The 13,648-nt window shown below is 52.3% G+C and overlaps 3 protein-coding genes across 3 annotated transcripts; 1 reads left to right on the top strand and 2 right to left on the bottom strand.

Annotated features, from left to right (window-relative positions):
• Positions 1 to 23: 23 nt before the first annotated feature.
• Positions 24 to 3,340, bottom strand: NIP1 (Translation initiation factor 3 subunit c). The gene is made up of 3 exons (XM_062894003.1): positions 2,597 to 3,340; positions 1,561 to 2,546; positions 24 to 1,505 (listed from the first exon to the last, which is right to left on the bottom strand). Exons 1-3 carry the CDS (start codon positions 2,946 to 2,948, stop codon positions 243 to 245), a joined length of 2,601 nt encoding a protein of 866 aa, XP_062739860.1. The 5' UTR covers positions 2,949 to 3,340; the 3' UTR covers positions 24 to 242.
• A 191-nt stretch (positions 3,341 to 3,531) lies between these two features.
• PRP8 (pre-mRNA-splicing factor 8) lies at positions 3,532 to 11,371 on the top strand. The gene is made up of 2 exons (XM_062894002.1): positions 3,532 to 8,499; positions 8,557 to 11,371. The coding sequence occupies exons 1-2, from the start codon at positions 3,863 to 3,865 to the stop codon at positions 11,033 to 11,035; spliced, it is 7,116 nt and encodes a 2,371-aa protein (XP_062739859.1). The 5' UTR covers positions 3,532 to 3,862; the 3' UTR covers positions 11,036 to 11,371.
• Positions 11,267 to 13,227, bottom strand: QC762_711500 (uncharacterized protein). Its single transcript, XM_062894001.1, has 2 exons — positions 12,484 to 13,227; positions 11,267 to 12,407 (listed from the first exon to the last, which is right to left on the bottom strand). Exons 1-2 carry the CDS (start codon positions 13,048 to 13,050, stop codon positions 11,394 to 11,396), a joined length of 1,581 nt encoding a protein of 526 aa, XP_062739858.1. The 5' UTR covers positions 13,051 to 13,227; the 3' UTR covers positions 11,267 to 11,393.
• Positions 13,228 to 13,648: the final 421 nt, after the last annotated feature.

Raw genomic sequence — 13,648 nt, 5'->3', positions numbered from 1 at the left:
TCGTTTTTGAGTGAGACATCCATGCCAGCAAACATTAAAAAACAATACCACCATACAATTGTAAACAAGTCACAAGAAAAGACATTGAATCAAATATTAAAAGCCCCACGATTCTTGACTGCCTGCCTATGATCTAAACGTGGTGCAACACCTAAACGCACCCCGAGACCATTTTTGATACGTAACATGCCAAGCCCAATGCAATAGCGCAACGAAAACCATGTATACCCATCGCGACAACCTTAACCGCGGACCGCAGCACCCAGAGCACCACCCGTAAACTGGGTGCCACCAGCCTGTCGCTGAGCGTTTCCTCCAGTCCGCGCCCCGCCTCTGCCACCCCGTTGGCCACCGCCCCGCTGACCACCTCGTTGACCATCCTTCCTGCTGAAGGCATTGGCTGATCCTTGTGTCCGCTGCTCCAGTGTGCGCTCGTTGGTCTCGATGAGCGAGCTCGCTTTGTCTGAGAGAGCCAGGGCCAAGCTCTGCAGACGGCTGAGCTCCACACCCTTGCGGAAGATGACGGTCTCGGTGACCTGATCGAGGGCAGCCGCAAGCTCCTCGTGGCTGATCATCTTGCTGACAACGGCAGCCACCTTCCTGGAGTCGAGCTCAAACATGGCGCTCAATGTGGAGATGGCCAGTGTGTCGTAGAAGGGCGCATATGTGAACAGGTAAGTGCGCAGACCCTCCTCCTGAATCTGCTTAGCGAGCATCGTCTTGATGTCCTCGGCGCTTGGCATGAGCTCCCAGATCTTGATGCTGTGGATGAAGTGCGTAGCCTTCTTCCACTCACCAGCCGCGAGGGCCTTGGACGCCTGCATGACGTGGTCGCGGGTGTTCTCGGGAGGGCCGGTAAAGATTTGGCGCTCATGGTACTCGAGCATACGGCGATATGTCTTGCTGATGACGCGCTTCTTGATATCGGGAGACGAACCAGTCTGAGCCAACAGCGGGATCTCAAGAAGCATGCTGCAGGTCAAGTACACACACTCCAAGAGCTCAAGGTTGATGTGCATGTGGAAGGGTAGCTGCCGTTGTTTCTCAAGGCGCTCTTGCTCGGGAGAAACTTGGTTGAAGCGCTGAATCATGACACCCTGGGCAAGAAGCTCCTTTTGGCGCCCGCTGCCGCAAATCTCTTGGAGAGTGTTTTGGGCGTCATACACGAGACCCTTGCGGAAGGCGCAGAGACCAACTTGAACAAGGGTACGGTTGTAGAGAATTTGGGTGGCAATGTCGAAGTTGGAAATGCTCTCCTGCAAGTGAGATGTGAGCATCATGTCACGGGCCTTGTAGTACTCATCGTGCAACGCCAAGAAGTAGACCTGACAGAGCATGGCGCGGGCACGGATAATGCCTTCGCTGTGCTCGAAAAGGTAGTTGCAAAGGACGTTGACGAGTTGGCTGGCATCCTCCGACTTATTACGGGGCGTGATGGCGGAGTCGACGCCCGCAGAGACCTGCTTCCAGGCGTTCTCTTCCAAGATTTTGATGACTTGAGCTGGCTATTTTTCGTTAGCAAATAGGCATTACACTGGACGGGGCCTGAAAGGTCCATACCTTGAAGTACACATGATCCAGGCGTCTTTGCATGATTCTGTTGAGACTCTCCTGGGGAACTTCGAGCGAGGCGTCTTTGCGGATGGTCTCGTAGTACAGGAGACCTTGCAAAACAATGTTGTACAGAGAACCCTCGTCGGTCAACCGCTCAATGTATTCAGACGTGTGAGGGTCGATGGCCTGAAGGGAGCGGGTGAGCTCATCATCAAGACGCTCGATATACGACACGATGCTGCCGGGGATCTTGATATAGCTCTCACCAGCGGCAAGGGTTGGTTGCTTGTCATCATCATCCCACTCCTCAGCATTCTCAATCACAACGTGATCCTTCTCGGTCTCGAGAATCTTGAGCAAGGCAGACAGCTCCTTCTCAGCCGCCTTCCAGTGCTCAAGGGGCATCACATTTCCGGCACCAGCACCGAGATCATACCGGGCAGATACAAGAGCCTGGAGAACTCTGATCTTGAGGTAGGGGGTGTTGGCCACCTTGCTGAGCTCCTCCATGATCTTGATTTGCTCGATACGATCGGTATTCTTCCTGCCTCTTGACTCCAGAATGGCGCGGAGATGCTTGAGGATGCTCTCTGGAGAGAAGGGCATGGCCTTTCCACGCTTGTCGACCCGGGCAAAGCCCTTGTCTTCATCCTCATCAGCCGCCTCGGGAATATAAGTTTCCTTGACACGCAGCTTGTCGGCGGATGGTTTGGGTGGGGGGGCGACCTCGTCATCGGATTCCATGAAGGCATCGCTGTCTTTTCGGAAAGCATCGATCTGGCTCTGGTAATCCTTGTTGTTCTTCTTGACGCGTTGCTTCACGGCGTTGAGACCACGGGCGTTGGTGGCGTTCATCTTCTTGGGGGTGACCTTCTGCTTGGCAAGGGTCTCATTCATAAAGTCCTCCAACTCCGCAATGCACTTGATGTAGCTCTTCGGCGCCTTGCCGCCATCCTGGAGCTTGACGACTTGACGGTTGAGCTTGTCGAATTCTGGCTACATGTTAGCAGACGAGCGACAAGATGGGCAAGCAACCACAAACCATTCGCAATAGAGCCCCAGTCATTGATCTTCTGGCCGTTCTGAATAAGGGAGATGGTCGCCTCGAGTTCGTCATGTCTCTTGTCCTTGGCGCTCTTGACCTTTGTTGTCCCCTCCTCCTCGCTCTCCTCGCTGTCGGAGGATGCTTGGTCAAGCAAGAAGCGAGACAGACCCTTCTTGGCAGGACCGGCCTCATCGTCGCTGGAGGACTCCTCATCCTCCTCCTCCTCCTCCTCAGAAGACTCCTCCTGCTCCTCCTGCTCCTCCTCGTCCTCGGAAGTGGAGTACAGCTCCTCCTCCTCAGAGCTGCTCTCGCTCGAGCTGTCGTCACCGCCGCGGAAGAAGCGAGACATGGTTGCGGTTAGTCGTCAAAAAAGTTATCCTTCGGGGGTGGTGAGATCGGAGATCACGAATAACTTTGCGCAAGGGCGATCGTGGGTTGCCGGCGATGCACAGCAAAAGTCTGACGGGTTGGAGGGGTTCGATAATTAATTTTCGGTGAATGGTGATTTTCTGGTGGGGCGGATTTGGGGCTAGCGAATGCTGTTTCGCCTGGAGCGGAGCGCTGTGACAGACTCGAAACTAATGGAGCTGCTCTTCGGGCCTCGTCCCTACTTTTTATGACTGGCACCTGCAGCAGTTCTAAACGACAACACCTGAGGATTGGCACTCGTGAGATTTTTGCGCAAGTTGGCCGGAATCGTGCAAGCCGTAGAAGTGAAAGAGCTCTCCAAATATTGTTCTTGTGGGGCTCCCTGGCCTGTGAGTCAAGCCCATCCAACCCGCCACTGAGACAGGTCAGCTGACCCCGCACGTGCATCCATCGCAGACATACCTGTACGGTCTGCATTTATCGGGGCAACGGTGGCTTCAAACGGGGGGCTTGGCACAGATGGGACGGTTGACAGGGACCCGGGCGCGCTAGCAGCAGTTTCGCGCGCTGTTCTCGCCGTCGCGAAGAGCTGTTCCAGTTCGAGATTTTCTAAACCAAGGCGACAGCCAATTTCTGGCTTCACCAACACAACAACCAACCTCACATCACGCCACTAATCGCCGTGAGCCGCTGAGGGATTGTCGCTTTCTCTCTCCTGCCCGGAAATGCGGACGTCATAATAAGAGAAACACCCACACTCCATCTCCTTTAGCAGCGGACAATCTTCGACCACTGCGATAGACAAAGTTACCGACGGCCACGAACGCCAACAAGGCGACCTTCATCCTTCCCTCTCAAACTCCATCCGAGAATCCCTCCTGAGGCCGTATAGAGATGTCTTTCCCTCCTCCTCCCCCCGGATGGGGTCCTCCGCCTCCACCCCCTCCGCCGCCGCCGCCCGGACCGCCGTCCTCACTTCCTCCGCCGCCTGCTATTCCGGCACCACCTCCCCCTGGATACCAGCCTCCCACGAACCCTCAGATTGCCAAGTTTGCCCAAAAGAAGAAGGAATGGCTTCGGGACCAGCGCAATCGGTTTGGCGAGAAGCGGAAGGGTGGCTTCGTGGAAACGCAAAAGGCCGATATGCCGCCGGAACACCTGCGTAAGATTGTGAAGGATATCGGCGACGTCTCGCAGAAGAAGTACACCAATGACAAGCGAAGCTATCTTGGTGCGCTGAAATTCATGCCTCATGCAGTTTTGAAGCTGCTCGAGAACATGCCGATGCCTTGGGAATCAGCGAGGGAGGTCAAGGTGCTCTACCATGTCAATGGTTGCCTGACGCTCGTCAATGAGATTCCACGCGTCATCGAACCCGTATTTTTTGCACAGTGGGCTACTATGTGGACGACCATGCGCAAGGAGAAGAGCGATCGAAGACTGTTCAAACGGATGCGGTTCCCTCCGTTTGACGATGAAGAGCCACCCCTTTCTTGGTCCGAGAACATCGAGGATGTCGAACCGCTGGAGCCGATCCAGATGGAGCTCGACGAAGACGAAGAGGCTGCTGTGTACGAATGGTTTTATGACCATCAACCTCTCCTGGACACGACACATGTCAATGGCCCAAGCTACAAGACATGGAACCTCACACTGCCACAAATGGCGAGCTTATATCGGCTCAGTCGTCCTTTGGTATCTGAGGTTGTTGATCAGAATTACTTTTATCTCTTCGAGCTCAAGAGCTTTCTCACGGCCAAAGCCTTGAATGTTGCGCTGCCTGGCGGTCCTCGCTTTGAGCCACTTTACAAAGATATCGACCCCAATGACGAGGATTTCGGCGAGTTCAACGCCATGGACCGCATCATTTTCAGAAACCCCATCCGAACTGAATGTCGAGTGTCCTATCCCTATCTTTACAATGCTCTCCCGCGCAGCGTCCACCTTTCCTGGCATTCGCATCCTCAGGTAGTGTACACCCGAACAGAGGACCACAATCTCCCTGCATTCTACTTCGACACCAGCATCAACCCCATCTCATCTCGGGCCGTGGCGCCGAAGAACCTCACCATCAGTCATGAAGACGAACTTTTTGGCCAGGGCAGCAACGAGGAGCCAGAAGAGGAGGAGTTCGAGCTTCCCGTGGGTGTTGAGCCGTTCATGGCCGACGAGGAGCTTTATACAGACGACACGGCATCTGCGATAGAACTGTGGTGGGCACCGTTTCCATTTGACCGTCGCTCTGGGCGTATGGTTCGGGCTCAAGATGTTCCTCTAATCAAGCACTGGTACCTCGAACACTGTCCACCAAAGCAGCCTGTGAAGGTTCGCGTCTCATACCAGAAGCTTTTGAAGACGTACGTCCTCAACGAGCTTCACAAGAAGAAGCCCAAGTCGTTGCAAAAGCAAAGCTTGCTCAGGTCCCTGAAGCAGACCAAGTTCTTCCAGCAGACAACCATCGACTGGGTAGAGGCAGGTCTTCAAGTCTGTCGCCAAGGTTTCAACATGCTTAACTTGTTGATTCATCGCAAGAACCTTACCTATCTCCATCTTGATTACAATTTCAACCTGAAGCCCGTCAAGACTCTCACCACCAAGGAACGCAAAAAGTCGAGATTTGGAAACGCCTTTCATCTAATGCGAGAGATCTTGCGGCTCACCAAGCTCATTGTCGATGCCCAAGTGCAATATCGGCTGGGTAACATTGACGCATTTCAGCTCGCCGATGGTATCCTCTATGCGTTCAACCATGTGGGACAGCTGACGGGAATGTATCGATACAAGTACAAGCTCATGCACCAGATTCGCTCTTGCAAGGATTTGAAGCACTTGATTTACTACCGGTTTAACGCGGGCCCTGTTGGCAAAGGCCCTGGCTGCGGTTTCTGGGCTCCTGCCTGGAGAGTCTGGCTGTTTTTCATGCGCGGTATTATCCCCTTGCTGGAGCGCTGGCTTGGAAATTTGCTGTCTCGTCAGTTTGAAGGCCGCCACAGCAAAGGCGTTGCCAAGACCGTCACGAAGCAGCGTGTCGAGTCACATTTCGATCTCGAGCTTCGGGCTTCGGTCATGGCGGACCTGATGGATATGATGCCCGAGGGTATCAAACAAAACAAGGTCAACACCGTGTTGCAGCATCTCTCTGAGGCCTGGAGGTGCTGGAAGAGCAATATTCCGTGGAAGGTCCCAGGATTGCCTGCTGCTATTGAGAACATCATCCTCAGATATGTCAAGTCCAAGGCTGATTGGTGGGTCTCGGTTGCTCACTACAACAGAGAGCGCATCAGAAGGGGTGCCACCGTGGACAAGACCGTCGCCAAGAAGAACGTCGGCCGCCTTACCCGTCTCTGGCTCAAGGCTGAGCAGGAAAGGCAACACAACCATATGAAAGATGGACCATATGTATCCTCCGAGGAGGCCGTGGCCATCTATACGACCACTGTGCATTGGCTCGAGTCCCGCAAGTTCTCCCCTATTCCTTTCCCGAGTGTTTCCTACAAGCATGATACCAAGATCCTCATCTTGGCCCTCGAGCGTCTCCGCGAAGCCTACTCCACCAAGGGGAGACTTAACCAGAGCCAAAGAGAAGAGCTGGCCCTTATTGAACAGGCATACGACAGCCCGGGAACTACTCTCGAGCGGATCAAGCGCTTCCTCTTGACGCAGCGGGCCTTCAAGGAGGTGGGCATTGATATGAACGACAATTATAGCACCATCAACCCTGTGTACGACATTGAGCCCATTGAGAAGATCAGCGATGCCTACCTGGATCAGTATCTCTGGTATCAAGCCGACCAGCGTCACCTCTTTCCTGCTTGGATCAAGCCGTCGGACTCTGAGGTCCCTCCTCTCCTCGTGTACAAGTGGGCTCAAGGTATCAACAATCTCGACCAAGTCTGGGAAACCGCAAATGGGGAGTGCAACGTCATGATCGAGACCTCCTTGTCCAAGGTGTACGAGAAGATCGAGCTCACGTTGCTCAATTCGCTACTTCGCCTCATCATGGACCACAATTTGGCCGACTACATTACAGCCAAGAACAACGTCACACTGACCTACAAAGACATGAGCCATGTCAATAGTTACGGCATGATTCGTGGCCTTCAGTTTTCGGCGTTTGTTTTCCAGTATTATGGGCTGATTCTCGACCTTCTACTCCTGGGGCCTCAGCGCGCCAGCGAGATTGCCGGCCCGCCTCAAAGCCCCAACGATTTCCTCCAGTTCCAGGATCGCGACACGGAGACGAGACACCCCATTAGACTGTACACCAGATACATTGACAAAATTTGGGTCTTTCTCCGCTTCACGGCTGACGAATCGCGCGACCTCATCCAGCGGTTTCTTACCGAACAACCGGATCCAAATTTTGAGAATGTCATCGGGTACAAGAGCAAGAAATGCTGGCCGAGAGATTCTCGCATGCGCTTGATGAGACACGATGTCAACCTCGGCAGGGCTGTCTTTTGGGATCTGAAGAATCGACTACCAAGATCCGTCACGACCATCGAGTGGGAAGACACATTTGCAAGTGTCTACAGCAAGGACAACCCAAACCTCCTGTTCTCAATGTGCGGCTTCGAGGTGCGCATTTTGCCCAAGATTCGCAACCAGAATGACGAGTTTCCCGTCAAGGACAGCGTTTGGTCACTGGTGAACAACGCCACCAAGGAGCGCACCGCCCACGCCTTTTTGCAGGTTACCGAGGAGGACATTCAGAAGTTCAACAACCGCATTCGCCAAATCCTCATGTCCTCGGGCTCAACCACGTTCACCAAGATTGCCAACAAGTGGAACACTGCCTTGATCGCTCTCTTCACGTACTACCGCGAGGCTGCTGTTTCGACTGTCAATCTACTTGACACAATTGTCAAGTGTGAGACTAAGATCCAAACCCGAGTCAAGATTGGCCTCAACTCAAAGATGCCGTCGCGGTTCCCGCCTGCTGTATTTTATACCCCGAAAGAACTTGGTGGTCTGGGTATGATCTCTGGGTCTCACATCTTGATCCCAACGAGCGATAAGCGATGGTCCAAGCAGACCGATGTCGGGGTCACTCATTACCGTGCCGGCATGTCTCACGACGAGGAAACCCTTATTCCCAACATCTTCCGCTACATCATTCCCTGGGAGGCCGAGTTCATCGATTCCCAACGCGTCTGGACGGAATATTCGCAGAAGAGGCTCGAGGCCAACCAGCAAAACAGGAGGCTGACCTTGGAGGATCTAGAAGACAGCTGGGATCGGGGTCTGCCGCGCATCAACACGCTGTTCCAAAAGGACCGCAGCACGCTGAGCTTCGACAAGGGGTTCCGCACCCGGGCAGAGTTCAAGATTTATCAGTTGATGAAGAGCAATCCGTTCTGGTGGACCAGTCAGCGACACGATGGCAAACTTTGGAACCTCAATGCCTATCGCACCGATGTCATTCAGGCACTGGGAGGTGTTGAGACGATTCTCGAGCATACTCTTTTCAAGGCAACAGGCTTCCCTTCTTGGGAGGGTCTATTCTGGGAGCGGGCCTCCGGTTTCGAAGAGTGCGTAAACCCCCCCTAATCCACACCTCAGCATGCATTGTACTAACTATTTCCCAGATCAATGAAGTTCAAAAAGCTCACAAACGCCCAGCGGTCCGGTCTCAATCAAATCCCCAACCGTCGATTCACTCTTTGGTGGAGCCCAACCATCAACAGAGCAAATGTTTACGTTGGTTTCCAGGTCCAACTGGATTTGACTGGTATTTTCCTTCACGGCAAGATCCCGACCCTCAAGATCTCTTTGATCCAGATCTTCCGCGCCCATCTGTGGCAGAAAATACACGAGTCGGTTGTCATGGATCTCTGCCAGGTCTTTGATCAGGAACTGGAAGCTCTGAGCATTGAATCTGTTCAGAAAGAGACGATCCACCCGCGTAAATCCTACAAGATGAACAGTTCCTGCGCGGACATCCAGCTGTTTGCCAGCCACAAGTGGAATGTTACGCGACCGTCCCTCCTGTTCGACAACAAAGATGTCATCGAGGCAACCACGACAAACAAGTTCTGGATTGACGTTCAGCTGCGCTACGGCGACTACGACTCCCATGATATTGAAAGATATGTCAGGGCCAAGTATCTGGATTACACCACCGATAGCATGAGCTTGTACCCATCGCCTACCGGCCTCATGATTGGTATCGACCTTGCCTACAACCTCTATTCTGCTTACGGCCAGTACTTCCCAGGCCTGAAAACGCTGGTTCAGCAAGCCATGTCCAAGATCATGAAGGCCAATCCTGCTCTTTATGTGTTGCGTGAGCGTATCCGCAAAGGTCTTCAGCTGTATGCCTCTGAGAGCAACCAAGAGTTCCTCAACTCGCAAAATTATTCCGAGCTTTTCAGCAATCAGACTCAGCTCTTCATTGACGACACAAATGTGTACCGTGTGACGATCCACAAGACCTTCGAGGGTAACCTGACCACGAAGCCCATCAACGGTGCCATCTTTATCTTCAACCCTCGGACTGGGCAGCTGTTCCTGAAGATTATCCACACCAGCGTCTGGGCAGGGCAGAAGCGCTTGGGCCAGTTGGCGAAATGGAAAACGGCTGAAGAAGTGGCAGCATTGATCAGATCCCTTCCAGTAGAAGAGCAGCCCAAGCAGCTCATTGTCACGCGGAAGGGTCTTTTGGATCCTCTGGAGGTCAATCTCCTGGACTTCCCCAATATCTCGATTCGCGCTTCTGAGCTCCAGCTTCCCTTCCAGGCTGCCATGAAGGTGGAGAAGCTTGGCGACATGATTTTGCGTGCCACCGAGCCTCAAATGGTTCTTTTCAACCTCTACGATGAGTGGCTCAAGAGCATTTCTTCATACACAGCATTCTCTCGTCTTATTCTCATTCTCCGTGCCCTGCACGTCAACCAGGATAAGACGAAATTGATATTGCGTCCCGACAAGACTGTCATCACTCAGGATCATCATATCTGGCCCTCCCTCTCGGATGAGGATTGGATCAAGGTCGAAACGCAGCTTCGTGATCTGATCCTGAATGACTACGGGAAGAAGAATAATGTCAATGTCTCCAGTTTGACAAGTAGCGAAGTACGCGACATCATCTTGGGTATGGAAATTTCGGCCCCCTCTCTCCAGAGACAACAAGCTGCCGAGATTGAAAAGCAGCAACAGGAGCAGCAGCAGCTTACTGCTGTCACAACCAAGACTCAAAATGTGCATGGAGAGGAGATTATCGTCACGACAACATCGCAGTTTGAACAGCAGACATTTGCGTCCAAGACCGAGTGGCGCACGAGGGCTATCGCCACGTCGAATTTGCGGACAAGGGCGAACAATATGTACGTGTCACCACTGGACAATGATGTGGATGACATCACATATGTGATGCCCAAAAATATCCTCAAGAAGTTTATCCAGATTGCCGATCTTCGAGTGCAGGTCGCGGGCTATTTGTATGGAGCTTCGCCTGCCGACAATGATCAAGTCAAGGAGGTTCGCTGTATCGTCATGGTGCCCCAGATTGGTGGTTTGCGCAATGTTCAGCTGCCTCAGCATCTCCCTCAACATGATATGCTCAAAGGAATGGAGCCTCTCGGCATTATTCACACGACATCTGGTAATGAGCTTCCTTATATGTCGGCCATGGATGTTACCGATCATGCCCGATTGCTTGATGCCCACCCATCGTGGAGCAAGGAGAGCACCCTAACTGTGGCAGTGTCCTTTACACCGGGCAGTGTCTCACTGTCAGCCTGGGCGCTCACGCCGCAGGGCTACAAATGGGGTGCAGAGAATAAGGATGTCGGCAGCGACCAGCCCCAGGGGTTTACCACAACCATGGGCGAGAAGAGGCAGTTACTGTTGAGTGAAAAGTTCAGGGGCTTCTTTCTAGTGCCTGAATCAGGGAAGTGGAATTACAGCTTCATGGGTAGTGCCTTTGGCAGCCTGGAGAAGAAACCGGTCCATGTTAAGCTGGATACACCTGCGCCGTTTTACAGCGATCAACACCGTCCGATCCACTTCTCCAGTTTCAACGAGTTGGAAGATATCTGGGTGGACAGACAGGATAACTTTGCATAGGCTGAACAAATGTCGAGGAGGATGTATCAGAGCAAGCGGGTAGTAAGGGGAAAAGCATGGTAATTTGTACTGCACAGAGGTGGTGTTTCTTTAAGGCGTTTCGTACTTTCGGGTTGGGGTTTTCCATGCTTAATAATTAAGTGGGCAAACCTTGGGTGTTTGTCAGTTTGTAAAAAAGTCATGCAAGAAGGATGGTGGCTCACTGGGAGGATGGAAATAATGATATGTTTATGAACAAAGCCTAGGTTTCTCGCCATTATGTCCTGATCCTCTGCCAAAAGGTGACAAGAAACATGAAGCATATTGATGTAAGATCATCTTGATCCTCACCAACGAATAGCTGGATCCGAGCCTGACTTCAAAGGGGTAATTTCAGGCCCGGTTTCACAACAGTGATTATCTTTTTCTCAGTGAATGCCTCGACTCCAGCCATTCCACCAAAGCGTCCATATCCACTGCCACCCCCTGTCCCTCCCTGTGGCAGCGTGGATTCCACATATAAGCTCGGCCCGTTGATGTGACATGCCCCTAACCTGAGCCGCTTGGAGATGTCCAAGGCCCTCATTGTATCTTTTGAGAAGACACTCCCACATAAAGAAAAGTCGCTGTCATTTGCTGAGGCCACCGCCTCGTCGTCCGTTTCGAACTCGGACAGTAACATGACAGGCCCAAATGTCTCGACGTGTGCAATATCCATATTTGTGCTGACATGTTCAAGAATATGAGGTCGGATAATGGTACCTCTCGGGCCAGTGACTTGGAGGTCACCAGCAAGTAGTTTCGCACCACCGTCTACCGCACTCTTGACCAAGCTCATCACTCGTTTTGCATGAGCCGACGTGAACAATCCAGATATCGAAACTGCCGGGTCCTCCAAGTGATTGCCGGTCTTGATGGTTTCCACCTTCTTCAGCAGTTTCTCTATGAACTCCCTGCTGATTGACTTGTGCAATATCACTCGCTCAGTCGACATGCACACCTGTCCACTAAAAGCCAAGGCCCCAAACACCACCGCCTCGACCGCATCGTCAATGTTGGCATCCTCAAAGACAATAACAGGGGCCTTGCCGCCGAGTTCCAAGACACATTGTTTTAGGCAGGTGGCCGCCCAGCCAGCGATGATCCTCCCCACTCTGTCGCTTCCCGTGAAGTTGATTCGAAGAACCTTGGGGTGCTTGACCGCCAATTCGGTCACCTCAGGCGTCCGTTCCGCGCTCGTGGGCAAAACGTTGACGCATCCTGGTGGTAGGCCCGCGGCAGTCAACGCCCGTATGGCCAAATCCTGACTTTTTGGGCTGAACTCGGATGGTTTGAGGACTACCGTATTGCCGCAGAGCAATGGAACGGCAATTGCTCTTGCGGTGAGGTTGATCTGTACAGAGATAATTAGCTCTCTGGGTCATGAAAATAAAACGACAAAGAGACGAAGAAAAGAGGAGTCAACCAACTGGAGCATTCCATGGTGAAATCGCAAACACCACGCCCACCGGCTGCCTTTCCACCCAAATTGTCGTTCCGGGCCTGTCAGCTGGGACTATCTCTCCTCTGATTTGAGTGGCCAGGCTCGCGGTTTCGCGAAAAAGGCCCGCGGTGGCAAAGACGTTGATTTTGACCCAATGCATAGTGGCAGACACCTCCTGGGACATGAACTCTGGAGCGTCCCCTGTGATGTACGATTCCATAATGTCGGCCGCCTTGAGGAAGATGCGTCTCCTTGCTGAAGGCCCTGTCTGTGACCACGTCTGGTAGGCCGAGTGTGCATTCTCGATGGCGGTTTCGTAATCAGCCTTCGAAGCAGAAGCACAGTTGTAGAGGACGCTGCCCGTTATTGGGTTTCTGACTGGGAAAGTTTCATTGTCTGAGCTGGGGATGTATTTGCCGTTGATGAAAAGAAACTGAGGCTGGGAAAGAGTACTGGTTCTCTCAGAGACTCCCCCATTATTCGATGTAGTTGGGCTGTGAGGTGCCATTTCTTGGTATTTTGGAACTGAAATGTGGATGTCGTTCAGATTCATCGTTCATGGTGAGAGAAAGCCACATGAAGGGAAGAGCGCGCATGAATTTTATTAGCCTCGAGCAAGATACTCCGCATTATGCGGATATACTCCAACAAAATAAACCCCTAAACTCGGAATTGGCACCCGAAAGGGTGCCGTGAAGTGCGGAGAAGCCGGCACTTGCGGGGCTGTGATGATGGCAGTCGGACATTGATATATCAACGACAAGAGGTGGATAAAATTGTGCCGAGAATCAAATTTTTATCAGTGATAGCAAAGTTTTAGGTTGAGCTATGTTTCGCTCTGCGAACATATCTAGGTACGTAGTATCTGCTGCGGTATGATTCTTGGCACAGATAACCTGGACAAACTACTACGGTAGAGACACAAGTCACTGTTGTATATGGACATCATTGCGCTGGACTTAGCGCAATATAATTTTGCAGTGAGGTAGTTTTATCCACCTTACAACACAATATGCACACCCAACTCGAGACGTATAAGCCGTACACACGGCTCAGGTGCATATCAAACTGAGTTTAACAGGGGCCCAACAAGTATACAAAGGCATACATAGCGCGAGATTACCTGCCATATCCCATACGTCTATCAACTA

The sequence above is a fragment of the Podospora pseudocomata genome, chromosome 7 (assembly GCF_035222375.1).
Source record: "Podospora pseudocomata strain CBS 415.72m chromosome 7, whole genome shotgun sequence".
NCBI lineage: Eukaryota > Fungi > Ascomycota > Sordariomycetes > Sordariales > Podosporaceae > Podospora > Podospora pseudocomata.
The sequence above is the reverse complement of the archived record's forward strand: the minus strand, read 5'-3'. Positions and strand labels throughout refer to the sequence as shown.